General features: G+C 40.3%; 3 protein-coding genes across 3 annotated transcripts in view; 1 reads left to right on the forward strand and 2 right to left on the reverse strand.

Annotated features, from left to right (window-relative positions):
• tp73 (tumor protein p73) overlaps nt 1-7,079 on the reverse strand; it is a 30,121-nt gene extending 23,042 nt beyond the window's left edge. Inside the window, exons 1-3 of the mRNA XM_035656551.1 lie at nt 6,934-7,079; nt 924-1,019; nt 193-343 (exon numbers count right to left, since the gene is read on the reverse strand). Of these exons, the coding sequence (XP_035512444.1) occupies nt 193-343; nt 924-1,019; nt 6,934-6,965 (279 nt within the window). The 5' untranslated portion in view covers nt 6,966-7,079. The remainder of the gene's footprint in view (nt 1-192; nt 344-923; nt 1,020-6,933) is intronic.
• On the forward strand, nt 4,692-19,196 carry wrap73 (WD repeat containing, antisense to TP73). Its single transcript, XM_035656552.1, has 13 exons — nt 4,692-4,844; nt 5,467-5,554; nt 5,728-5,880; nt 7,076-7,192; nt 14,179-14,251; nt 15,028-15,131; nt 16,030-16,116; nt 16,670-16,804; nt 17,086-17,163; nt 17,243-17,345; nt 17,462-17,587; nt 17,764-17,955; nt 18,666-19,196. The coding sequence occupies exons 2-13, from the start codon at nt 5,486-5,488 to the stop codon at nt 18,776-18,778; spliced, it is 1,350 nt and encodes a 449-aa protein (XP_035512445.1). The 5' UTR covers nt 4,692-4,844; nt 5,467-5,485; the 3' UTR covers nt 18,779-19,196.
• A 372-nt stretch (nt 19,197-19,568) lies between these two features.
• Nucleotides 19,569-23,651, reverse strand: tprg1l (tumor protein p63 regulated 1-like). The gene is made up of 6 exons (XM_035656554.1): nt 23,265-23,651; nt 22,937-23,028; nt 22,600-22,650; nt 22,395-22,520; nt 21,885-22,038; nt 19,569-21,460 (listed from the first exon to the last, which is right to left on the reverse strand). Exons 1-6 carry the CDS (start codon nt 23,490-23,492, stop codon nt 21,266-21,268), a joined length of 846 nt encoding a protein of 281 aa, XP_035512447.1. The 5' UTR covers nt 23,493-23,651; the 3' UTR covers nt 19,569-21,265.
• Between the last annotated feature and the right edge of the window lie 2,856 nt (nt 23,652-26,507).

Here is a 26,507-nt window from a genome sequence, read left to right on the forward strand (position 1 = left end):
GAATTCCCCCATTGTAGGATCAATAAAGTCTATCTTATCTATCTTATCTTATGTGTCTCAAAAAAGAAACCCCCAGATCTGACACATAGAAGGAAAACACCCTTCAGAAATAATCTGCAGCTTCTCAACAGAAAAAGGAGCGATTGACCACAAAGATACAAGCTGATCTGCATTGGGAGCTCAGGTCCCTACCATCACATTGTCATTCACGTCCCTCAGGTGGTAGACGTCCATGGAGCCCTCGGCAGCACTGCGGTGGCTCCCCGGGGTGCTGGTAGAAGGCACTGGGCGCTCACCTGGCTGGCTGCCTGGTGGGAGCTCAAAGTAGGTGCTGTCTGGCTCCCTGTGAAGACACAAAACCATTAATACAAGTTGATCGAAGAAAAATGAACATAGCACAAGCATGTCACATAACAAAGTACCTGATGTGCGTAGTTTAGAATAGTCTAAAATGAAGGGCAAGTATAAGGTTAGGAAAAGCCTCATTGTTTGACTGCTTGTCTTATCACAAGGAAGCAAACTGTTATTTCCCAGGTGTAGGAAAGCCATAGTATACCTCCAGCTTTTTACCCAACATTAGATATCCTATTGGATAAATCCTGATGTATGTGTTTGCCTTTCACTTTGCGCTTTTGGTTATGTCTGCACACCAGAAGCTCTAATAAATATTTAAATTTTTTTCAAAATAAAAAAGTACTTTCCCTTACCTCCCCTATAGATGGTTGGTGTTAAAACAAAGATCACTCTGGATTAGTTTTAAATTAGGAATAATCCTATTTGCTCATAAAATAATCTACTCTGTGATATATGTGTTTTGTGTTCATATTTTTAATTAATAAAAAAAAAAATGTATAAATCATTTGGAAAATATGTTCATTGTAGGCAAAGTACAACAATCGTCAGCAGGTGTTGTTGACACTCACAGGGAGCTCCACAGGTGCTCGAAGGTGCCTCCTTCTTCAGTAACAGTGGACTGGGACATCTTAGAGGATGGATAGTCTTGTGAGGGACAGATCACTCTGCAGAGCACACACACACACACACACACACAGAAACATAAAATCATTTACAATGAGCCTGCGCAACAAGAATGAATGAAATAATTACAGTAAAACTTTGAACATGTCAAAAAGCTACAAGTGGAAACAAACTAGTTCATACATGATCATTTTATCAGTGTTCAAAAAGGAGAGGAAGCAGTTCAAAACACACACGCACACACACACAAACATATTCATCCAGGTGTGATCACACCAATGTAGTCCCAGTGAGGTGGCACAGGGTGTCAGGGGGGCCGGGCGTGCCCAGACCTGCCTGCCTCATCACCGTCTCACTCCGAGGGGAAGCGTCCTTCCCCTTCTGCAAAGTCTGAGCATCACCTCCTCCGCCGCCTGTCTCAGAATAACACAGCCAGCACTGCAACCTTAAAACGTGTTCAGACTTTACGGAGCTACACTGAAGCAAACAGCAAGCGGAGCTACAGCCGGTAGCGTTGTTATTAATCCTCTGGTTGTCTGAACCCAGAGGAGCTCTGCGCACTTTGTACAACTCCATCCAGTGACAGAAAACTCTTATTTTGACAGACGATAAAGACATTAAAGTGAGAGTTCAGAAATGTACCTGATATTGGGGCATCCGGGCCTCATTGCGATGGTTTCGAGTTGTCAAAAATAAATCCGTGTTAGTCAGAAGCGTGACGGAAGATAGTCAAACGGACCGCAGGCCAGCCCCGTACAGCTGATAAAGGGGGGTCTCCATTCAGATGTGCCAATGATTACATCCAACACACAACCATGTGCAGATTTGGTCCTAGCCTGCTAAAGTTTCCTACAGTTGCGCCCCACAGCAGCGTCCCGTCTCCCTAGCAACCCCTCTGAAGGACTGCACAAGAACAAGTGTGGCAAAGGTGCGTGGCTTTAAAGGTGCACGCTGCAGCAAATCAAAATCACTGCAAACCCTTTTCCCCCTCTGGAAATACTGACAGAAATGTGGCTGCCATGTATGACTTTATTGTTTTTTTTTCTTTAGTGACCCTGTCAGTTTAAATGATCCCATCTGCACCGAAGCACAGCCTTATCTGCACAGGGAACATGTAACACGTTTCACTTCGGTCTGTACTCAATCGATCGAAGAAGATATGAAGCTCAGTAAACATCTGATGTCATGACTGCTGAACAAAGGCTGTGTTTTTTTTCTTTTCTGTTCTTCAGTCTGATCTTGCGGTCACACATAGGCCAAATGATCCAGTCACATTAAACCAAAACCCAAGGAGCATTGGGGCTCAGCGTTAAAGAGGCCTGCTGCACGGAGGCTCCGCAGCAGCTGTGTGTGGCTGCAGGTTCCCGCTGTTGTCGAGGTGTCTGCCGCCGCAGAAACCGGCTCTCGTCACTCGGTGCCGCCTCGTCTGATCCCAGAGCAGCTCGTGTGTTTGCGCAGGGGATGTGACGGGCAGGGGAAAGACAACGGGCTGGTCTCGGAGCTCCGCACTTGGAGCAGCTTAATTGGGATTCCACCCGGACACGGACGAGTTTTTCACTTAGCTTGCAGCTCGGGGAGGGGTCGTCTTCTTGTCTTACACGGACCAAAAATAACCTGAGCTAATATTGTGTTCTTCAAGTCTTACACGGATTATTTAGGCCTATTCTTTATGATCTATGATACAGACCATACATGCACATGGCTTTCAGAACTGTTGGTTTACCTTTTCTTGTGGTGGAGAAATATGAAGACCACTGAGAAAAACATAATCTATAAAAAAAAAAAACTAACAAATAAATCCAACATTGTCCTTCTTAAAAATGTTGAAGATAGATCAATAGATAGAAAAGAGGCTACAGCACAGTGAGTTGTAATTTAAATGTGAACCAAAGTGTGACAGTTATAATCTTTGGGGTAGAATATGCATTGACATCCAACATTTATTTCTATTTTAATATTCTATACAAATAAACCTGCACTTCTGTAAAGTACGGCCTCTGCTGGTTCTCGCTGTCACACCATCGTTTCAAGGTTGACATTGTGCTTCTCTGATATTCACCTGTCTCTACTTTGTGTCTCCACTCCCGGGTTACGGCACCCATGACAACACACACACACACACTGCATTCCCAAGGGCCATTTTATGAAGAAAATACACAGTCCCAAATGAAAAGAAATTACTTTTAAAATTGTTTTAGATTCGATCCTCCACAGCCCCAAGTGAAATATTTCATATGAGGATTGAGCTTGCCGTTGCTGCCATCATTGGGTGTCGTTCATTATCCCTGTTATAGCGCTGAAATGTATCGAAGACCAATGCATATAAAAACTGTATTATTAAGTAAGTATTAAGTAAGTATTATTATGTGTTAGTGTAGGCCTAAATAACTCAGCATTTTGGGATTGATAATAAGCACATGAATGATACCGAACTATATGTTAATATTCGTCTTATAAAGAGCTTTTAAATATTTGTTTTTACAAATATACTTTTAGATTATTTAGATTATTAAAAAAAAGAATAAAAAAACGAAATATGGATAGTAATATTTCATAATGTCTATTATAGGTATTGTTTCTATGGCCCACATTTTTATTGATATGATTTTTATTATTGGGCCCTTTTTTATTTACGCTTCTGTCCTGGGAATAAATAACGCAGACCCTTAACAAACCATTACCCAAACCACCATCAGCCGCAAAATCAAATAAACAAAAACAACCAGAAAGATTTTAAACTTTAACCTTTCAACTATTAGAGTCTTATCGAACCTTAGCCCGGTCTCAATAGTACTGCTAAGGCCTTTCTTGTAAACAAGCTCATTTTTAAGAACATTGATTTAGATAATCGACACATTTTGCACACACGCCAAAAAACTCGTAGGACTGCGGAAAAAAACAACAACAAAACAAAAACATGACATCGGTTGAAAGTGTAAATCACAGTTAATACTAAAGCCCGTTAAAATGAAGCAACATACCTGAAGGTTATTATTATTCCAATCCAAACACCCAAGATTTATGTTGCGCCGAGCACCTGCCTGTTTATTATCAAACATGCCAAGAGAGTGACCCTCCATGAAAAAACAGCAACAACCAAAAACCTAAAAATCGACCGAGTTTACAGTATGATAACAGCGACTGGAGGTGATTGACTTTACGGAGAAACTAAATGAACTGCGAGGAAATCAGGAGGAAAACTGATTTGCATGCTGTTCAGGGAAGTGTGAGCTTTGCTGAGGGAGACCAAGGAGGAGGTGAAGCGTTTTTTGCGCTGGGTGAAGCAGGGAGGCGGTAGCGCGGTTTGGGCGCACATAAGCGGGAAACCTTTTCCTGCTCAGTAGATAATGCTGGGGGTTATAAAAAGTAATTCCATTTTCAGTACTGAGACTACAAGACGGGGTTGTGTGAATAAAACATAACCCCCAGGCTATAAAACGACTAAGGATGAAAGAAAAATATGATTAAGTTATAAAATATCGGCCTATACAAAATACTCAAAATATATAAATGATAAAGTCCATTAAGATTATTCAGCCTGTGATAGAAAATATTGTTTCTTATACATCTATATTAATTGTATAGACACGCGCACATAAACGCGCACACGTTCACATACACGCAGATGTTTTTTTTTTTGAGAAAACACAATAATGAACTACATTTCCCAGAAGGCAAAACACAGCAGCCCGATGCTGATTGGACAGCGCCGGTGTGTCGTCATCTGCTCATACAAACAAACTAGCAACAGATCGACAGCCCGAGCCCGAAGACAGTCATGCGAAGAAAAAAACTTTTCTAAACTGTTTGTGGGACTTTTGGCGTCTCTCATTAGTTGGACGGAAGCAACAGAGTTAGCATTAGTGGTGAGTTTCATCATTGAGTGCCATGAGAGTGAAGGTTGCCTGCTAAGTTGCTAGTAGCTTTGTATGCTAACGTTTGTGTGTGACAACAAACGGTCACAGCTAACTTTACCGTTAGCATATAACGTTACTCTGAGCTGGTCTCCGCTGCCGTAGACCTCGTTTAAGAGACACTGATAGTGGTTTCTGTGCTTTTTAAGGCGGTACAATGACTATCGAAGTCGGGATTTAGACGGGGTTTATGTGTGGCTTTATTTTACCTTAGTTAAGTTACTTCTTTGAATTAGTATCCAGCCGGCTCGGTTAACGTAGCGACCTGTAGCTCAACGCTTTCTGCTCAGGGTGTGATTTAAAATGGACTCGATCTGTTTTTTCTTCGTATTTTCCCCTTATTGCATGAGATAGGAGAACTGTTTCTGTCCATGTAATGTGTGTGTATGTTTACAGTGTGAGGGCTGTAATTATTGGGCTTATGGCGCCATCACGTGTTCACCTTTGGAAACTACTCCAGTTCATTCGAGTAGTCAAAATGTCCATCTCTTGTCCATTTAAAGATGTGAATGTGTGTTAGGCCATTTGTTTTTTTTAATTGTCATGATAAGTCCTGTAACATTTTCCCCTGTAGGAACAGCTGTGGTTATAAGATGAATTTCTCTGAAGTCTTCAAGCAATCCAACCAACTTTGTAAAGTCTCCCCCGATGGGAAATATTTGGTAAGTGGTTGAGATATTTATTGTAATATTTGCAAATGTGAAGTCATGTAGTACGTCTAGCTCTGATCTAATTCCCATGGCTACATTGATAGTTCTATGGATATGGATAAAAAAAGTGAATTGTGTTATAAGTCTTGCTCTTTGTGGCTTGTCTCTTTGGCTATACTCCTCAGGCTACTTGTGTACAGTACAGGCTGGTGGTACGAGATGTGAGCACCCTGCAGATCCTGCAGCTCTACACCTGCTTGGACCAGATATCCCACATGGACTGGGCTTCTGACTCTCTGTTTATCCTCTGTGCTATGTACAAGAGAGGACTGGTGCAGGTAGGCTGTGAGAAGAGGATAGATGTGACTCTGATCTAAATGCTGCTGATCAGCCCTATACTTGATAGGTTGTAGTCAATCTTACTCTGCTAGATTCATACTGTTTATGGTGATATGATCAGTTCATTATGAAGGTCTCACTTAGGCTCCAGTGGCTTGTGGTATGCCTATGCTTTATATTGTTCAAGAAAAACACTAGATTTCTATTGCTTACTAGTGCACTCAAAAATTGACAACAAAAGTAAAATTATATGTTTTTTTGACATATTTGAATAGTTCTTTGTCATATAATTAATATGATGTAATATCATATATATATTGTATTATTATATATTGTTAATAATAACAAGCAATATTTTTTAAAGACAATTAAGATGTGGTTATGAAATCAACTGTTTTTTTTTATAGCTTGAGTTGGGTCTAATACAGGACAAGAGATGAACTGCTGTCCTCATTTTATTGCATTATTCAACTGCTAAAAGTTGTTCATATATAATAATATAATGCCAATAATTCACCACATGTTGTGTTAACATAATCTAGAAATTGTTTAATCAAATGCAAAAATAAGATTTCCTCTTCAAAACAAACATACTGTGTCTTTACTGGTAGTCTTTTGAGTTTGAGTAACTTTGTAAATTTCATTTACATTTTGTGCAGTTGCTGTTTTACGTCACAGTTGTTTCTAATTTTAGAAATAGTTAAATTGTATTTCTGAAAAGTACCAATTTTGCTGAACAGTACATTACAGCACTGTAGATAATTTGGATTAAAAAAACAAAACAAATGTGTGGTTTTGTTTTGTATTTGCTGTTCTTTGAATGAATCTGTCTTCAGTGTGTGCACTAGTTTAATAGTCATGGTGTACTGTTAAGTAGTGGAAAATATGGATACTACTCTAGACTACTCGTGTCCGTAAATGTTTTTAAACTTAATCTTAATTGACAGACAAAACTTAAAATAACTCCTGTTTTAAAAGCTGGAGTGGTAAAAACACGTTTTGCATTCTTGTATAATGTCAGTTTCATGTGTATCCCAGCACAAGTGTCTTACCTTTGAAGGGGTATCCAGCGCCAGTCTTTCATGGTTTCTGATGCTCAAGTGTTTCTTTACTGTTTGAAATCAAGTTTAGCGAGGGATGTCATCAGTGATGGCTGATTGCTGTCCTTCTGTCACTCTGCGTCTTTCTCTTCAGGTGTGGTCTCTCGAACAGCCAGACTGGCACTGTAAGATTGATGAAGGCTCAATAGGACTACTCTCCTCGCGCTGGAGTCCAGACGGACGTCACATTCTCAACACTACTGAGTTCCATGTAAGTGTGAAGTTGGTGCATGCATTCAGGCGCACGGAAGTGTGTTTATGCATATGCTTGTCTGGTTTCAACTGTTGCTGGCTCGCAAGGAAGGGGGACCTGAAAATAGACAGACACCAGAGCCTTTCTTGACCGCCCCTACACCCCCCCACCCGATGCATGTATTCAGACTGATTTCATAGCACCCTCCTGTTAGCGTCCTGTCATACATGGGTCTCAAGTACCTCTGGAACATGGGCGCAATGTGTATGTGCCCTTTCAATATTGGTCTGGTATTTTCTTTGGCAGCAAGTCCAACTATGTTCTGTCACTCAAGTAATAATCGTAAAAAAAGGCGAAAAAGCCCCTTCCTAAACCACTAAAGTTGGTATGAAGAGATAATAAAATAATAAAATAAAATTTGAAGTTGAACTTGACCTGAGCTGGTGGCGTTTTTCAGACTAGGAACAATGTACATAAATGAAACGATTCATTTTAGAGGCTGATTGTAGTTCTGTACTGCAATTTTCCATATACCAATACATCTGTGATAAGCTATTATCGGCCAGTGCATCGGCACAGGCATGGGTGGAAACATCAGGGTTGTATTAATCGTGACTTTAAGAATTATACAGTACACAGAGAATATGAAGGACCCAGAATCAGAACTTGGGGAACACCAGCTGCAAGAGTATATTGTGTTTAGCAGTACTGCATGTTGCAATTAGATTCTTTTCTCCAGTTTTTTCAGTATAATGGAGCCATCCCTCAATAGTGGGTGTGACTAGTGAAGATTCTTTCATACCCTAGTATTGACCCTCTAACATAACAAGGGTACATAATACTTATCACCTGAAAGATTTAATTTCATTACTCGAAATACTTGAAATCCCTGTAATATAAAAGGTAATATATATTGTAATAAAATAACTATGGATTGCTCCTGCCAAAATGGCCTCATGAATAAAAATAATCAAGAGATGTTGAATGTTGTTTATAAAGGTCTGCAGCATGAACTAATAAAGATGCTGTTAGTACCATTATATGCCTCTTGACTCCTGGTTTGAATTCACTCCGTAGTAAGCACATGTTGCAAGGGGTGACAAGCTACAGCAGCTACTCTCAGGCCATGTGGGATATGACGGGGGCGGGGGGGGGTCTGTCATACTGAAGCTGACTCCAGGAATTCTTTGACAGGTGTTGTAGCCCAATACACAACTGTGTCTGGTCTGGAGAAGGAAGGGTGCAGGGAGTGCAAGTGTCTGTGGCATGTCTGCTTTGTGTCTGTCTGCATCTTAAAAAAAGAGAGAAATAGAAAAGAATGGAGGCTCCATCCTTGAGGAGCTATGGCGTCTGCACAGAACAGTACAGATTAGATATTAGAACGTCTGAGTCATCTTATGTTTGAGGAAAGTTCAGTTTTTAATGTGTCGGTGTCAAACGACTTGTGTTTACAACCATCACACCTCCTCAACCCCTTTGGATGGCTTACTGTCATTACGTTTCTTCTGAGATGTTTTGGTGAAACTATTGGTTGATTAACAATAAAATAATTGCCAACTCTTCTGATAATCGATCAGTTGTTTTAAAGTAATTTTTCCAGCATAGATGTCAGACATTTATTTGTTCCATCTTCTCAGTTGTGAGCATTTGCTTTTTTCCTTTGACCTATGTCAGAGTAAAGGGGAGTTTTGTTTTAGGACTGTTGGGTGGCTAATGCAAGCAGTTTGATGACTGGGTTTTAGAGGAAGCAATTTATATCAAAAATAAAAAGCAGATTGATGGATAATGAATGATAATCGTTAGTTGCAGGCCTATACCAGTCTTCCATAAAACAATGTTTTGCTGGGCTTGTTTTTCCTACCTTTGAGGAAGCTGTTCATTTTATTTAGCATAGAATTAAACGTTTTTTGAGATAGGTTAACCTTTGCTGATGCTACCTGGGGAAAATGACCTGAGCTTCTTTTTAACCTAACACAAATCTACACTTTAAGCCGCACTGGGAATGGCAGTTCTGTATTCAGTTTAAACAACAAGCTTTTCATCGTAGTCCACATCATAACATCCTCTCACCTGTTACTCACTGCCCTTATCACCTGGCTAAATATGAAGAAGTAAGTACTGCTTAGTGTTACTGAGCATCCTTTTGTAGTTGAAGGTACAAAACTAATTTAACAGAGGCAAAGTAGGTACTGGCTCCCACATTGCCAAGGGGCCCACTGAACTTGCCTTCACCCCAGCCCAAGATTTCATTAAGGCTGTGCCAGACGGGTGTTCGTGTCAGGCTTGAATGTCAGCCTCACTCATAAACAGCCTGCTATATTAACTTGTTTAGGGACAGCTGCCTCTGGTGTGGATCGTGCCTCTCTCTGTGTGTGTGTGTGTTTGTCTATGTGTCAGTAATTCTGCTTAGCTAGCTGTGTGTATGTGTGGCAGTCTTTTTTCTTTGTAGCTGTTTCAGGGGGTTTCCCCTGTTTTTCAAACAGAATATCTTCAGGTCTTTCTGATTTGCAGGGACACAATTTATTAGCTCACAACTGATATTGTAGCAGTAGGAGACTGGCTAAGCATATCGCCCTCTAGTGTTGAAACAAGGGTTTCAGTGGCAGCCCTAGACGGGACTACTACGAAATACTGTGAGCTGTTTCTTAAAGGCTTCAAGGCAGGACTTCAAGAGGCAGACATGTTAAAACAATTTCGCATTGCTGAAACCTAGCCTATGTATTGTGAGACTTCACGCGAGTCATCTCCTGTTTGAATTCTGATCGTTTATCTTAGGACCTCACAAAATGCCACTCACACATCCATGTTAATCCACCTTTACCAGCTGAGGGGTGATAAACTGAGAGTGGAAAAACTCCAGCCAAGGACACCATTGAGCTTGACTTCTCTAATGGTTTTTACATTGTTGGGATCAGATTAGCAATAACATTCTTGGCCAGTACTGCTGGAGCCTTGCTAACGCGTAGAATTGTTGGCAACAACGCTACCGGACTAAACTGCAATCGTAGGCAGCTGCTGCTATGCAACATGGGACAATAGCTCACCCATACCTATGTGTGGGCTGCGAGAGGCTCCAGTTCCTTGGTAGAATCATGAGGCTGTAACAGGAGAAATAGGCTATATTGGTTTGAGATGGCTTCCTATGTGGAATGCCTACAGTCTAATCCTCTGCTGACAGATAGGCCTATAAGGCATCAAATACACTTGCCCATTCTCTCACACTCGCCGAGGGCCACAACAAGAATGGCTGATGGATAGGTTTGTATTCCAGGTGGCTGTCAGTAACTTTGGTCTAGAACTGATGGTAGTTATCATATTGCCCACAGGCTGCCCTGTTGGGAATGTTCCCTAATTCTGTGGTTTTCTTGTTATGAATACTTGCTAATAGACACTAAATGGATGTGATAGTAGAAATTAGCAATAGTTGTCCCATTTGGCAGTGTCTTAAGAAGATTGTCTTGTCATAACATGTCAGAGGAAGTTTATTTGTACAGCTTTTAATTATCGTCACACTGCAGTCTCGAAGGGCATATTATGAAACAATCATTTGTAGCCCCTCTACCCCTTTCCACCATCACAACCACCCATTTGGTGGAAATACACATACATACAGTACATACAACCCTAATTCCATTTTTTCTTTATATCTTGTATTTAATTTTGCTATTTAATGTGTATTTATTTTCTCTTTTCTGCTGTGTTCTATCTGGAGCTGCTGTAACATGTGAATTTCCCCAGTGTGGGATCAGTGAAGTCTATCTTAAATCTAAAGGAACCTTAAGAAGCATCTCCTAATGAGGAATCGCTACATGTAGTGAATGATCAAAACAATATCAAAATCAAAAGCTGTACTTGTCTGTAATTACAACCTGTACTGATGATCAGTTGCAGTTATGCCAACCCTGGCACAGGCCTGAATTCTTCCCTCTCTGATGGATAAACAGCAGCTGTTGTAGTGGAGTTTTGCCTATTCACACCACCCTCAAGCCCTAGCCCCAATCCCCAAGCTGCTGCTCACCTTTGGTGAGGATACTTCATCTAAAGTGTAGCTTTACAAACTAAGGATCTTATTGCATACCACCCCACATGGAAAAGCATTTCCCACCTATTTTCCTCATCTACCCTTCCTCCACCCAGTTTAAAGTTACACTGACTTTCGGGTCGTGATCTCCCCACATCCCCTATGTGTGGGTTCAAGGCATCTAAGATGTGTAAGTGTGTTTGTGTTTGAGCAATGTTGATATTGGTTGCCTTGGCACCATGTCTGAGGGGATGTCCAGGAAGCGTGCAGGGAGGTGATATTACAGAGTCTACACAGCTGGATGTCTTGGCCAAACAGGAGGGTCGACACTTCAGCCCAGTTAGGTGACAGACTTGCCCCAGTTCATGTCTGTCTGGACTCTATGATGAAAGCCTTGACACTTCAGTAGTTTTAACTCTGCACATTCTCAAATGCAAAATAAATCATTCAGATAGGTTTACATTTTTATTGCCAAAATTATTTCTTTAAGAATAATAAATTATTGTTTATACATGTGTATAACTGTGTGTGTGTGTGTGTGTGTGTGTGCAGACCATTGTGGCTAAAATTAATTCACATTTTTTGTTCCACCTGTAATTTGACATTAATGTTTCCAGCGACTTTACTTGTTTTCCCAATGAGAAAAGTAATGTGTTTAAGGCTCTTCGCTCATGTACATAACCAGTTTAGTTTAGCATTTTCACATCTTAAACATTTAAAGCATGATCAGACAGGATTGCATGCCTGTAAATGGGAGGGTAAGATGTTCAGCACTTTAAGTTATATTTTAATTTTATATTTTAACTTTATTCTATTTTTCTATTGTGTCGTATTATTGTACTGTTGTGTAAAGGGAGTTGGGCAAAGTAAGATTTTCATTGTATGGTATAAACCACTGTGTTTCTTACTGTGCATATGACAATAAACCTCTTAAAATCTTGAAGAGGACCATTTAAACCCTTAATGTTGCAGTGTTGTGCTGGCATGCCTTTGCTATTTGGATTGTTAGTAATGAGTACTGTTGTAGGTTGTGTTTAAGAGAGGAGTGAACCAAACGAGAAATATTTGGTTTCTTTGTTTTTCCCGTGCAGTCAAGAAGGTGCTGTCTGCTGTCTGTCTACTATCTGAATGCAGCATAGTACAAATAAATAGTCTGCTTGGAACAATACTGTGTACAAAAGAAGTATAATTTCTACACCATTTAAAAAAAAAAAAAAAAAGAGATTTACTCCTCCTACCTTATTAAAAATTCCAGAAACTATGAATATGTAAATTTGGTTGGTTTCTAAAGTTTTCCTGCTGGGCACAAGATCTCCTACTTCACTGTAAAGTCCATTCTCAGTGTATGTGCACTGGTAGCTTCAAGTTTCTACATCACACTTGTTTAAGTTGCATACTGGACCAGGTATTGGTAACAGTGGGATTTCAGAACCAACTTTCTCTGTGAACACCTTAAAACTCAGACAGCTGTACAGTAGTGCAGACAACGGCTTATCTACCAGTGTCTCAAGGACTGTCATGTGCTCCAGGTTTCTTGAAAGGCAAGATGCCACATGTCACACTAGTCCTTGGGTCAATATACGTTATACTGTTGGCTGAGTGCCACGCGCTTTTGTTGGCATCAGTCTTGTCGAAGTGAGACTGGTGGGTATTTGAGTGAGCGCTGTAAAAACTGGGCATTAACACATGTGGTCTCTTTGTTATGCCGACTTGTGGCCAGATAGTTATTCTTTGGCGCTGCTTCTCACACGGGGGACTGCACACAACCTGCAGGCCATGCAACGTGCTGTTAATTTGTCACACTTGTAGCAAACATGTCTAACATTACAGCTTGGCTACTAAATGGACGGGTCGTATTTTCCTGCTATGTGTCAGATGTTGTTTTTGGATCTGTTAATTTAATACATTTTCAAGTCCTAATTTAATTGGTATAATCTCTTTCAATCCCTGTCAATGACTGCCGCCCTTTAAACGTGCATTCATTCTCTGTGGAAATACACTGATAGACAACAGTCCACACACTCGGGGCCCGTCAGAGCCATCCATCTACTGATTGCATTAGGATTCCATGTCAGTGTCTCATATCCTTCACAGAGATTTGTCATAGACCTCTTTAAAGACATAAGGCACTCTGTCCACAGCCATTAAAGGGCACGATAGACCATGCTAGCCTGGACTATAGTCTGGATCTGCCCAGCTGACGGACAAGTCGTTGGGTGTAGAGGAGCACTTAGAGGCCTGGTTGATTGAGCTCTTACGAGCTGTTGACACCCAGTCGCCATATGCAGCACATAGATCACATACTCAGTTAAGATCTTCCTACAGATTTTGAATTAATCTCATATAGTCTAAAATCTAGTAGAGAAGGCATCTGGTCCAAGTGGGTATTTTATATTTAACCTTTATTTAACCAGGTGACCTGGCCAAGACTGAAGCAAAGTTAAAGTTGAGTGCATTACATACATGGAGAATATTCTAAAACAGTACATTACAGTTATCTCAAAAGTGGCTTATAAAACCACCGTTTAAAAAAACCTGACTAATGTATCAGAATGATCGATATTATTCAACTTGTTATTTAGCTTATCACAGATTTAGCCACAATTACATATATCTGCATAAAAATGTTTGAGGTAATTGAGAAACAGTGTCACCATTACACAGTTTGTCCACTGTAGAGCACTGAAACGTTGATTTTTAACTATACAATGTCCCACTCAGTACATATCTTGGTCACATTATTTAATATCCACATTTAAAGAATCATTTTCAAAATGTTTATTTATGGTATGTGTTCATGTTTAAATTTTGCCTGATGTATTTTTTTCAATATGTGTATATATCAGCCTAAAAATCCAGTACTTTTCAGGCACTAACTCGGATATGTTTATGCCCTTTGTGCTGCCTTGCAGTATGGTGTGCTTGTCATACTTTCACTTGGAGATAATCCAGTTTTTTGTTTTCCTTTTTCCTCTGGTGACAGCTGAGAATCACCGTCTGGTCCCTGTGCACCAAAGCTGTCTCTTACATCAAGTATCCCAAAGCATGTCAGAAGGGTCAGTATGAGAATAAAACGGTTTTATTTATTTTCTTGTGGCTTATGAGTGTATATGTATTACCAGTAGTACCTGAGGACAGGGCCAGGGGTCTGAGTGCCTCAGCATGCCCACAAATCACATGCTGTTCTGTACCTTGTGGTGCGACCCTGGGTATGTGGCCAAACTATGGTCCTCTTTGCTGACAGCTGTGCCCCTCTTCAGTGAATGGGGCATGCTCCTCATAACAGGCCTGTCAGCAGCTTGGGGAAAAATGATTGTCTATGACTCTGGCTCTCCATTTTCCACATGCAATACTATGCCCTTCTGCAACCCATGTATCCTCGCAGCCATCATATAAATAATATGGCCATGATACTTACATACCACCGACCTGATGCTGCCAAAGAGTCACGTTATTACTTTGGATGAAATACACGGGGAGCCATGAAGTTACATATTCAGTTATCAAAATAGATAATGGAATAGCCAGCACATAAAGATTGTTTTGATCAAAGTCATTCAGTCCTGAAGAATTCACTTTGGAGTGCTGAAGTGTCCAAAAACTGAATACTGAAAGGGTTGCGATTGCTTGATCCATGCTTTTTAAGCACTACACTGCCTTGTAAAAAATTCAACCTAACTAATGCATGTCTTTTTAGCTTGATCTTTTTCATAACAAACTATATTTTTCACTTCAACACGGCTGTTAAAATGCCACTGTTTTTTACGTTTTTTAAACATACTTGTGATTTTATGCCATAACCGGTAGTTAAAATTCTAGCTTTCACCCACAGGTATAGATTTCAGCAGAGATGGCTGCTATATGGCTTTGGCTGAACGCCGTGACTGCAAAGACTATGTTAGTGTGTTCGTGTGTGATGACTGGCATTTACTCAGGGTAAGTAGGACATTAGAATTTTACTTGACTTTTATGACCATTACACCCGGGACACACTGCCTGCATGAGCAGCGTGTGTGTGTTGCGGAATCTCTAGCTTTTCATTTTAGTGCCCATGTTAACAGGTTAGAGCAGGCATGTAGCCTGTCTGGGCGGCAGTGCCAATGGACAGTTAAAAATGATGTGTTTTATGTGTCATATCAACGGCACCATTTAAACCTTTCACCACAGTTTCAATGTCTTTGGAATGTCAGACATGAAAAGATATATATATGCCATGATTTTAACTGAACATCTCCTGTATGCTGTGTAATGTTATTCAGATTAAAAGCTCTGTAGTATTTCTTATACAGAATCCAGCCATTTGTTAACTAGGCTTGTATTTGATTCACTCAATGGCAAAGTCAGTGTATAAAGATAGGTAGTGCACAGCAGAAACGCTCTCTGTGTGGCAGACAGCAAGGTAGCCATCACAGGCCCGGGCTGTATTATTCATTTGACATTTAAGTTAGCTAAGTAAGGAACAGTGGAAGATATCTAAATTTAGGGCACCAGAAAGGTTTACAGGGTCAGCATGTGACGGTAAGAATAGAATTTAGTAAAACATCTCAAACATGACTTGCTATACAGAATGATTTACAACATGATGTAAATGCTTTCCTGCCACCCCTCTTCAAATATTAATTCTTTTTTTTAATTTTCATTGACCAAGATGGAGAGTAAACTTTCATCATTTAAGATGCCATGCAGATGTAGTCATAGACAAATTGAGACTGACAGCACAGACAAATTTATCAGCATTTGTTCTTCTTTTTCTTAAGGAAGTCCATGCGTTTCTTTCTTCTATAAATGTATAGTACTGATTTATTTAACCCAATTTAACTTAACTCTGTGACAGCATTTTGAGACAGAGACACAGGACCTGGCAGGGTTGGAGTGGTCTCCCAATGGCTGTGTGCTGGCAGTATGGGATAGCTGTCTGGAGGTGAGTCATTTGCTTAATATACTGAAGGTACAAAAAGAGAATGTGATAGATTAACTTCCTTGATAGCTTTATTGAGCAGGAACTTACTCTTTCTGCTCCAGTGGATTGCCTTTTGAGATGTTTGATTAAAGTACAGAGGCGGCTGTTCCACACTGAAGCAGCTCACTAAGAAGGGTCAGTTGAGTGCTGAATAATCCAGTGTGGGAGTGCAATCAAAAGGTGTCATTAAAGTAGACGACCACATATTCAACAGTTTTACTTTTAAGGCCTGTTACGCGCATTATGTTTTGACATTATATCCTATATTATAAACGAGTACTGTACAGAAAAAGTGTCTTTGCCTAAGCATAGATACAAGATACGACAAGAAACTCAAGAGACAGGAAACACATATACTGCCATAACACAAGATACTCTAAAGCTCCCACATGCAGGGCTACAAATGCTGAACATCACCAATGATAGTGATGTGAGTGAAAGTCAGGCATCCGAGCAAAACAAATGTTGACAGATGTTTAGTGGGGATATTAATGTGTGTGTATCATTTCCACAGTACAAGGTGTTGCTGTACTCTCTGGACGGCCGGTTGCTGTCAACCTACAGTGCCTATGAGTGGTCGCTGGGTATCAAGTCTGTGACGTGGTGCCCCAGCAGCCAGTTCCTGGCCATTGGCAGCTACGACGAAAAAGTATGGATAAACTCTTAGTGTTATACTGAGCTATAGGATGACACTTTATAGCCTGACACAGCACAACAACACTAGTACAAGTAATCATTGTAAAGCTACATGTCTTAAAAGAGTTCTCCACATTGCCCTCCTATAACAGTTCCCCTTTAAGAAATTCATTGATTTCTGCTTATAAAGACAGGTATAAACTTAAATGTCAGACATGTTTATCTGGATGTGATATGTTGTGTGCATTCGTTAATATCGGTACAAAGTAAACGACTCTACTACTCTCACATCAGGTGCGCATCCTCAATCATATCACATGGAAGAAAATCACACAGTTTGAGCACCCAGCAACCATCAACAACACAAAAGCTGTGAGTATTTACCAGCCTTCATGATGAGCCTCAAAAGACATTGCAGTTCAGTTATTTACTTTGTTTGTTGTGTATATAGGTTGTGTATAAGGAAGTGGAGAGAAGGCCAGCTGTTGGCAGTGATGACCTTTCGCTACACAACATTACAATTGGCACGACTCTCTTCAACACCCAGAGCAAATGTATGTCAGATTTGGCTTTGAAAATATTTAAAAAGCAGTATTTGACTAAAACTACTGAGGTGAAGCGAGAAACTTTGTCTAATCACAAACTCATTTGTTGTGGTTGCCTAATCCAGACGAGATCTGCCCACTTCCAGTCCAGCTTCCTGTGGTCAAACCGGACCCAGACCGAGCCAACCCCAAGATCGGAGTCTCTAATTTGGCATTCAGCTCAGACAGTCGCTATCTAGCCACCAAAAACGGTAACCCTTCTCACAGCTGTTCACTTCTACCTTCACTGTGAACCCAAGACAGCTGTATTATATGTAAATAGCAGTTTCCACAGTTTTGGTCATAACCATCAACTTAAGCGTTGACTTGATTACAAAGCTAGTGTTGAGCGTGGTTGTGAATGTTTATCAGTGTTATCTGACCGTAGACAACATGGCCAGTGTTGTCTGGGTGTGGGACATGCAGAAGATGAGCCTGGAGGCCGTGCTTGAACAGACCTCGGCTGTGCGTTGCTTTCAGTGGGACCCCCAACGCCCCCGGCTGGCGCTGTGTACAGGCAACACCAAACTCTATCTCTGGTCCCCAGCAGGCTGCGTCTCTGTCCAAGTCCCCACTGAAGGTAACGTGCTCAGCCAGTTTAGTTTAGTTAAGCTTAACAGAACAAACCTGGAACTCATGTTTTATGACATTGTCTTAATCCCAGTAAAATGCTTGCAAGGTCAGGATTAAGTTTTGCTCTTGATTTTAAAATGGTTCCTTCCTGTGCAAAGGGAAGAAACCCACCAGTAATCCAATGTCAGAATTTAAAATGCAAACAGAACAAATTTGTGGTATTTCAGTTTTTATCTGTGTTGCTGCAATGTATCTTGATTCAGCCTGAAATGTGGGCACGTTTTACTAAAACCCCAAAGAAGAAAACAACAGAAAATGAAATTGACTTGTCATTGCAAGTCAGGATCAATAAATGAAATAAACCTTTTTTAGGGTTTATAAGCTGAACAAAGTTGAATGTATATTCTTAATAGGGGTGTAAGAAAATATCAATAAATATCATATTGGGATATTTTGTTTTGTGATATTGTATTGATTCTCAAAAATACTGTATTGATTTTTCAGTTTAAACCCCCAACTGTTAGATGTTGAGATGAAGTGCAGTATTTTAAAATCGCAATATATCACCATATATTGAATCCTAACCCGTGTCATGATGCGTATCGCCAGATTCTTGCCAATACACAGCCTTAACTCTTTCCATGCACAATGATTTTTTTTTGCTTTCATTTTGTGCATGTTTGGTGTCATCACACTTGCCCCTTTCTGTCCTGCCAGGTGGTTTTCAGGTCCAGTTATTAAACTGGCACTGCAGTGGAGACTCTCTGATCCTGCTTGGAAAGGACCAACTGTGTTTGTGCTACATGGACACTGACCAGGAAGACAAGTAAAACACATAAAAACATAGCTCTCAAGAAAAGTTTAGGCTTATTTAGACACAAAGGAATGTGTTACGGTGGTGACCTAAAGACTGGTGGGAAGACTCAAAATATCAACTTTCACATGTTGAAATTGTTCACCAGGTTTTTCAGGCCCTCAGTGCAGGTTGCTGGGATGTTCCTTTTTTGTGAAGTTCAAAACATGGAAAACCTGACAACATTCCTTCTCAGAGACGTAGAATGAATAAATAGCACTTTTTAAATAACCAAATGCGTACTGAAGCACTAGTTTCAAACACTGTGACAAGACAGGTCTACAAAGTTTTATAGCTTTCACTGTACTTTTAGTAAGTATTTTGTATGTTATACATGGAAATTGTGTAATTATTTTTGAATACATTTTGTCAGAAATAAAATTTGTGCATCTTAATATTTCATTTGTTAATCAAGAGAGTTTGTTTCTCAGCTCTGTGTAACTTACAGACAACAATGTGTTTCAGTGAAAACCTGTAGCTGAGTTACAATTAATGAATGAAGAATTGATTTTTGACTCAAATTCAGAAATACAGTAAGAATTACATATTCAACAAATTACTTTGATTGATTTTACATGGTCACTGTGCGTGCTGAAATGAAGAGCAACAGGACATTTTGGTTTAGAGAGTACATTTGCAGCCTACTGTCCTTCTGACCGTTTTAAAAAAAGCTTTAAAACGTGTGGTAATGAATCCACTCCGGGGAACAAAGACATGACACAGGTTTTGCTATGTGTATTTTTAAAGCATTGTATAGTGTGCAGCTCTTCATGACATGAGTGGCATTATCTTTAATCCGGAATTTCTGCATTGTTACTGGTAGTTGTTATGACCCAACGGAAAAAGCCAGCAAGAATTCAAACAACAAACAAGTAGTACTAAATATATTAGGACTGTATTACATGGCCACAATGTATCATCTTTAGGCATAATGGCCCATTTATAAAAGCTTGACTTGCACAGCAAACTGAACTGTAACTGAATCACTTTGTTGCAGTCTTTGACAGTACGAACATCATGTAAATGCACTTAACAATGACCGGAGCCGAGACCCCAACAAGAACACAGAGGCATTATTATTCTCCATCGTGGCTTCTGCTCTACAAATATCAAGAACAAAAGTAAGCCTTCACATTGTTTGTAATAATGAGTTCATTTCTCTTAAAATCCCTAAAATACTTCAGAACTGGCAATGAAATATTCATTTTCTAGAAGCATTTATGGGTTAACCGCAACAAAATAACAGCATAAATAAAATCTAATTAGTATTTACAAATCCATTTAGGATATTCCTTTAAAAAACATCTGTCATGCAAACTCAACGTGCAGGCAACAACATGCACAAGTTACGACCGGAAAAAGGCATTTTGGACACAATTATTCATTGGCATTGCTCAGCATGAAAATATGGCCTGGTTACCTTTGGTAGCACAATTATTAAAATGAAAATCACTTAAATCCTGTTTACAAGATACATACAGTCTATGGTTAATGAACTGATGAAAAGCGTCTGAACTGCAGAGTTCAATGCAGCTGAGTGCAAATGTGCCTAAAACAAATGCAAGTTGCAGGGTCTTTTAAGGCAACTTACAAACATAAAGACATGTTCACAATTTCATTTTGCATAAAACTTTTGTAACATAAAAGAACATTTTAGCTATAGTTGATAATGCAACTCACTGAACAAGTTTCATGGATGCTGAAAAGTGTCTTCTAGCTGTTTTTATCCACAAGTAACACAGCTGAGCCCAGAGCTTTTCAGTATATCCTGGAACGGTTTCCCTATTAGTTACTTTTATAACAATAATCATGTGACATGACCTTTAAACTCAATTCATCAGCTGCTATTCAATTCCATGAAGCTACCATATGGCCCTGTGATCTGAATTACACAATCCTTCATTTCAGACCATTTAAATGTTGAAAATAAGGAACAATTTTGGCTGATGTTACAGTTTCACTGCTCTCCTCTGGGAAACAAAGCCCATCTTTAACGCTGAAATAACAACCCTGATGTTTGCGTTCCTCAACCAAAGATTTAAACATCACATTAGTTTTGACAGTTTGTCCATCAGTGGTTAAACAAGAAGCTTAGATTATAAAAAGCTCAATTAAGAATAAGTACCGAAAGTGTCTTTTCTCTCCAATTTATGTCACATGGGCATACACTCCTGAGGACCCACGCGGACAGATCTGTGAATCGCTCTTGGACAGAAAAAGACAGGGGGCGCAAAAACAAATGAGTAAACAGTCCATGCAATGCAGCGCATCATTTGCCTACAGTAGGCTGACCACTTGTCTGTAACACCAACTTCAAGAGGTGCGGACTTCTCATGGGCTCAACTTACACACACAGATTGGTTGCGCATTACACTGTAGTGGAGCGACAGTTTCCCTCAGACAGCGCAGTGTTAACACAGACACATGGGTTGAACTCTGTTGTAATTTGGAGAAACTGTGGATCTTAGAAGCCGATCTTGCCACGGGTCATGGAGTAGCCCAGCTTGGCCTCATTGTTGATGAAGGACATGATGCCCAGGTAGGTCTCGATGAGCAGGGGTCTCTCCAGGATCAGGACGCCGTTAGCCCGACCGGGGATGGGATGCTCCTTATGGGCTTTCTTTACTGCCTGCACCAGCTGGGTCCTGAAGTTGTCCAACTTGGCAAGTAAAAGAAAAATAACATGACAGCAATGTAATAGCTAATGACTAAGAAAATGCAGTTATATCCCCAGAAAATGTCCCCAGGCACTGTTGCCTTGCCAATGAGAAATAAACATCTTTGAAAGTAACTGTTCATGCACAAAGTCATGTCAACACTTTATAAGAATGACTGCCTTTCTCTTAGGGGTTGAATTTCATTTCTACAGCAGCAATAAGTCTTTTGTTTTCAGTTGAACTGTGACTGCTAGAGCTGTTTTTGCCTCCGACTGTGCATGAATGAACTGCTGCACCAGTGGTACCATTGTCTGTCTAGTGAAATAAGCAAAAGGCCAATACAAAAAAAGTTAAAGTACCTTTAAAATCCATTAGATTGATGACTCAAAATGCAGTTTTAGCCTAATTTAGTTCAAGGGATTATACCTGGCAGAGAGAGGCCACCTTCTCATCAGCGCGGGCCATGGGGTGCTCTGTGAAAGTGGCGTAGGGCATGTCTGTGGACCAGGGGTTCCAGCGGTTAATGAATGAGGCACGAGGACGTTTGTCCCACTGGACACGAATCCCGTAGCCTTCTCTCCTGTAAGAGACCAGAGCAGTGTGAGGAGCCAGCTACATCTGCCAGCAGTACACCAAAGCACTGCCGCCAACCTGAGCCACGTTTAATGGGCTTGCTTAGAGAGAAAGCCCGTTCTTGAATCAGAATTCATACAAAGTCTGAGTTTTTTAAATCTCTCCCAGTTTTAAAATAACAATAATACTACCAACAGTACATAACTTAAACTCTTTAAGGGAACAGTTATAACTAATCAACACCAAAAGGCAGTATGTTAATGATCACTCATGCCACATGCATGGCAGCAGTAGAGTCCTGTTCTTAACGCTGGCATTAATATACTTAATTATTCATTTGCAGACTAAAATGCGTTGGCGTACTTGTTTAGGGATTTGGGTGGGAACTCAAACTCGCCCACTGAGATGGTGTCTACAGCGTTGAGAGAGATCCTGACAACCTGCTGACACAGCAGGTTGATGAAGTCGTACTTGCACACCAGCAGCGACCTGCACACACAACCAGTATGTCAAAAAGTGTGTGTTTCCTTAAACATACGTGTAAAACAAAACATACTTTTTGACTCACCTATCCGTTATAAGCACAAGCCTCTCCCTCTCATTGTTCCAGTGGTCAACTCTGTAGAAATAGACAAACATACCAGCTAAATTTTGACAGTCATAACGCCAAAAAACCTGGCCTTTAAACAGTTGACATAAAATGTAAATGTATAACGCTACCAGATGAGCAGGAAATATCAAATCTTTAACAAACATTTAGTGAGCAGCCTTAATAAATCTCCAGCTGATGTATCTGTATGTACATATACACATGTTTGTACAATAATGCCTGCAGTGCACACGGCAGCTCATCCAGACAGTTGCCTTCCTGTAGTGTAACAGTCACATGCTGCTGTTATACTCACTCAGCCAGCAGCCAGACGCTCAGCACCTCTCCATCCTCAGAAGGGAGTGCCACAGTCCGGATGTCGCTCACCGCCTGCTCGATGGTACCTGGCTGAGATCAGCATCACACAACCGTCAATCATCAGCATCCTCTCAGAGAGGCCAGCGTCCCTCTCCCCCCTGCAATGCGCTGCAATGCACTGAGTCTATTCACCGCCAGTACGTTTTAAAAGCGATGTGTGTCGATGAGGGTTAATCTGAGAGATACATACGCATATATTCTCATTATAAACAAGCCGGCCTCGGTGCCGATTAACGCAAGCGGTTGTCTATTACGGAGCAACTTACCCTGAACACGAAATAGTCCTTCACTTTCGCTTGGATTGTGGGGTTCTGTACATGAAAGGGCGTCAGCGTTTGTAACGGGGGGCAGCAGGCCACGGAGGCTCCGTGTCCGAGGCTCCGTCCGGCCTCCGGCGGCGTGAAGGCAACCTCGACCCCCTCTTCGGTTTCCGCGGGGTGGAGAATCGCAGCGCCCGTACTCTCCTGCTCCACCGTGTCGTTGAGCTGCAGCATGGTGCCACAAACGCTGTTCGGGGAGCTTCCCGACTATATGCGCCAAGATTTAGATGAGAAAATGTCCTTTGGAGGATGCAGACTCACCCATTGCGCACCAATAATGTTTTGATTGTGAGGGCTACGAGGAAGTAGTGCCCCCTTCGCTTCACTTCCCGCTGTCATTTCCTTTCTCTTAAAGAGACATGTTTGTAACCTAGCTAATTACACAAACAAGTGTTTAGATTGGATGAGCACGCTGTTCGTATTTTTATCAGTGCTATGATGACTAAATAATCTGAAGTTGGGCTCCCACTTTAAGAATGATTATCCAATAATAGTTCGCATGTAGTATACATTCTAGCTTTTGGCTGATAGATGATGTCATTGAATACCCATGTCAATTAAATTGAATTGGTTGTTGTAGTTGACAGAAATGTTGAGAGTCTGTTATTCTACACTTTATACCACTGATGCTCTGCAGTGACACATAAACTTATAAAACATCAAAAAGATTTCCCTCATTCTCGTTTGCAACATGGCCTTTGGTTTGACCACATTCTCAGTCATTTGATATTGATGACACTTCCTGATGTGTCAGTGTCATACAGGGGCGGCCCCTGTGGACAAAAGTGGTAGTGTATAAGACCTGGTGGCAAAATGTTCAAACTTATGAGGATTTTCTTCTTTTTTACTATTATTATTATTTAAATGTATGGCTATAAATGTTCATTCAAATGAATGCAAAAGCAACACATGTAATTCATTTAGCATTTAGTATGATGTCATTATATAGACAGACTCTCTCCCAGCTCTCACTGACTTCCAGGGTCCCTGCACTAGAAAGTTGGGCTGACTGCATTCCTGCCTCGGAGGACACTGCAAGAACCGAGAGGGCCCCGCTAGGAGATCTATCTGCCTCTAAACCAGCTCCTCCATCTGAGGGTGTGACTAGTCTGGTCAAGGCAACAGGAAGAGTTTTCTTCTAATCAAAGTTCAGTTATTTGAAAACCCAATTTAGAATGGTGAGTAGCACCTCTTAAATCATTCTTGCACTTAATACATCTTACACTTTATCTGAGGATCTTGACACACTGTGGCAGTCCATCAGTACTTTTTAAAATAATGTTTTTCAACAAATAAATCTGCATCAAAATACATGTATGCCTGGTGACAGACAGACAGACAGTAACGGGATACACACATGTCAGGTTTTTAAAAACTCTGATTGAAGGTGTGCAGTTTTTCATGAGAAAGCTGTGGGAATTCCTTGATGTCTTTTGCTTTCTCAGAAACAGTTTAAAATATCCTGAATTCTGTACTGTCCTCATTCAGAGCTAGACAGTTGGCTAGCAGTCACACACAAGCTATAACTTTTCCAAAAGTCTGCTTGGAATGTATTTAATGAAGATTCACACATTTGTTAAACAGCAACAAAAGCACATTGGGCAACAGAAATCAGAATATAACCAGAGCAGGAGGAGACACAGCCACACTGTCTTTTCTACCATGCTTCATTAACACTGTGGGAAATTCCCTGCTCCAACACTACTGCTGGTGAATGACCAGGAGGGGGCTTTCCAGTCCACAAAATGCTATTGAGCAGTTTTACATGCACTCAAACAGAGGGTAGTTTTTTTTGTTGTTTTGTTTGTTTTATACTTGTTAAATGTGATGTGAAGTTAATGGCGATTATCTTACTTAATCCCTCTAGTAGTAGTTTGAGTATTTTCACATACAGGAACACTTTAACAATACCTGCAGATAAAAGTCTCATTATTGTTTCCTCTCTATGAAAACTGGATGATGCATACATATAAAGTATTATTTTCCTACTTAAATAAAATCATAAACAAATGACTGCCATATTATCTGTGGAGTTTTCATCAACAATGGTCATTCATAACTGTTTGGAAATGAGACATGTTTTATTGATCAGAAGTATTTTTATGGTTGAACACCTGTTGCGTTCTGGCCACTGGAAGGACACCTCAGGGTACTGCGTCACATTTTTGTGCACAATGGGCCACCTCAGAGGGCACTTTTCCCATGGCAAAAGGGGGGCAATTTTCTACCGAGATTTAAAGTGTTTGTAAATGCTAGATTCTCTGATACCCAGTGCTAAATAATTCCACCTCCCAAACTTTGTGGACCGAATTTTAACATAACAGTCCCCCAGAGGGGTTTCGTCAACCTTGAGCCTGTTACCAACTGTTTAAGAGGCAGTGGTGCAAAGTGAATTGTGAATGACGTTATTTAATAAACCCACATTAGTTGGTTCCATTAGTCAGAAAATGATTTTTTAAAAACTATATTTTACAATGGTGAATTGGGGTTTTTATCCATTATTTTCAGTGCTTTCTAATACAGATGATGCATCAATGTACTATTATTTGTCTGAGACCAGGTTGTAAGTGTGGCAGTATCATTGTGTGCATGTACAGTTTTGCTGCATCAGTACTCATTTGATTATTTTTTTATTTTTAGATTTTTAGAATTCAATTTTAAAGGTTTCGCTCTAAACCGTACATTCAATTTTTTTTTTTTGTCGCAGGTGAGATTACCAAGCTCAATCAACACAGTCCATTTTCAGCAAAATGTTGTTTTTTTGTTAAATTATGAAAGTGGTTGTTTTTGTAACATTGTGTTGTTGCTCTTCAAAAGCCAGACTTTATTAGTGTGATGGATTTATTGAGGAAGCAAAGAAAGTAAGTCCTTTATTACTCACCACTAACCCGGGTTTCTGGTAAGTCTTATCTTATCTCAGCCAATTCACAACCTGTGGGAGGTCACTATATCTGACTATGTCATTAATCTTTGAACATGCATGGATGATTCATTTGTTTTTGTTTACTACTTCTCAAATGTTTTTCATGTTAAGCTGTTCATTGTTTACACTCTTAAACTTCAGTGAGGTTGACAATTATATCAATTTAATACTGTCTATTTCAGCACCTGCAGTGTTGCAGTGGTGATAATGAAAATAATTAAAATGTATTTGCAGCTTCTCAAATTACACAATGAGATTTCATAGAC

The sequence above is a fragment of the Morone saxatilis genome, unplaced genomic scaffold (assembly GCF_004916995.1).
Source record: "Morone saxatilis isolate NCDOM2014 unplaced genomic scaffold, NCSU_SB_2.0 Contig15, whole genome shotgun sequence".
NCBI classification, from domain to species: domain Eukaryota; kingdom Metazoa; phylum Chordata; class Actinopteri; family Moronidae; genus Morone; species Morone saxatilis.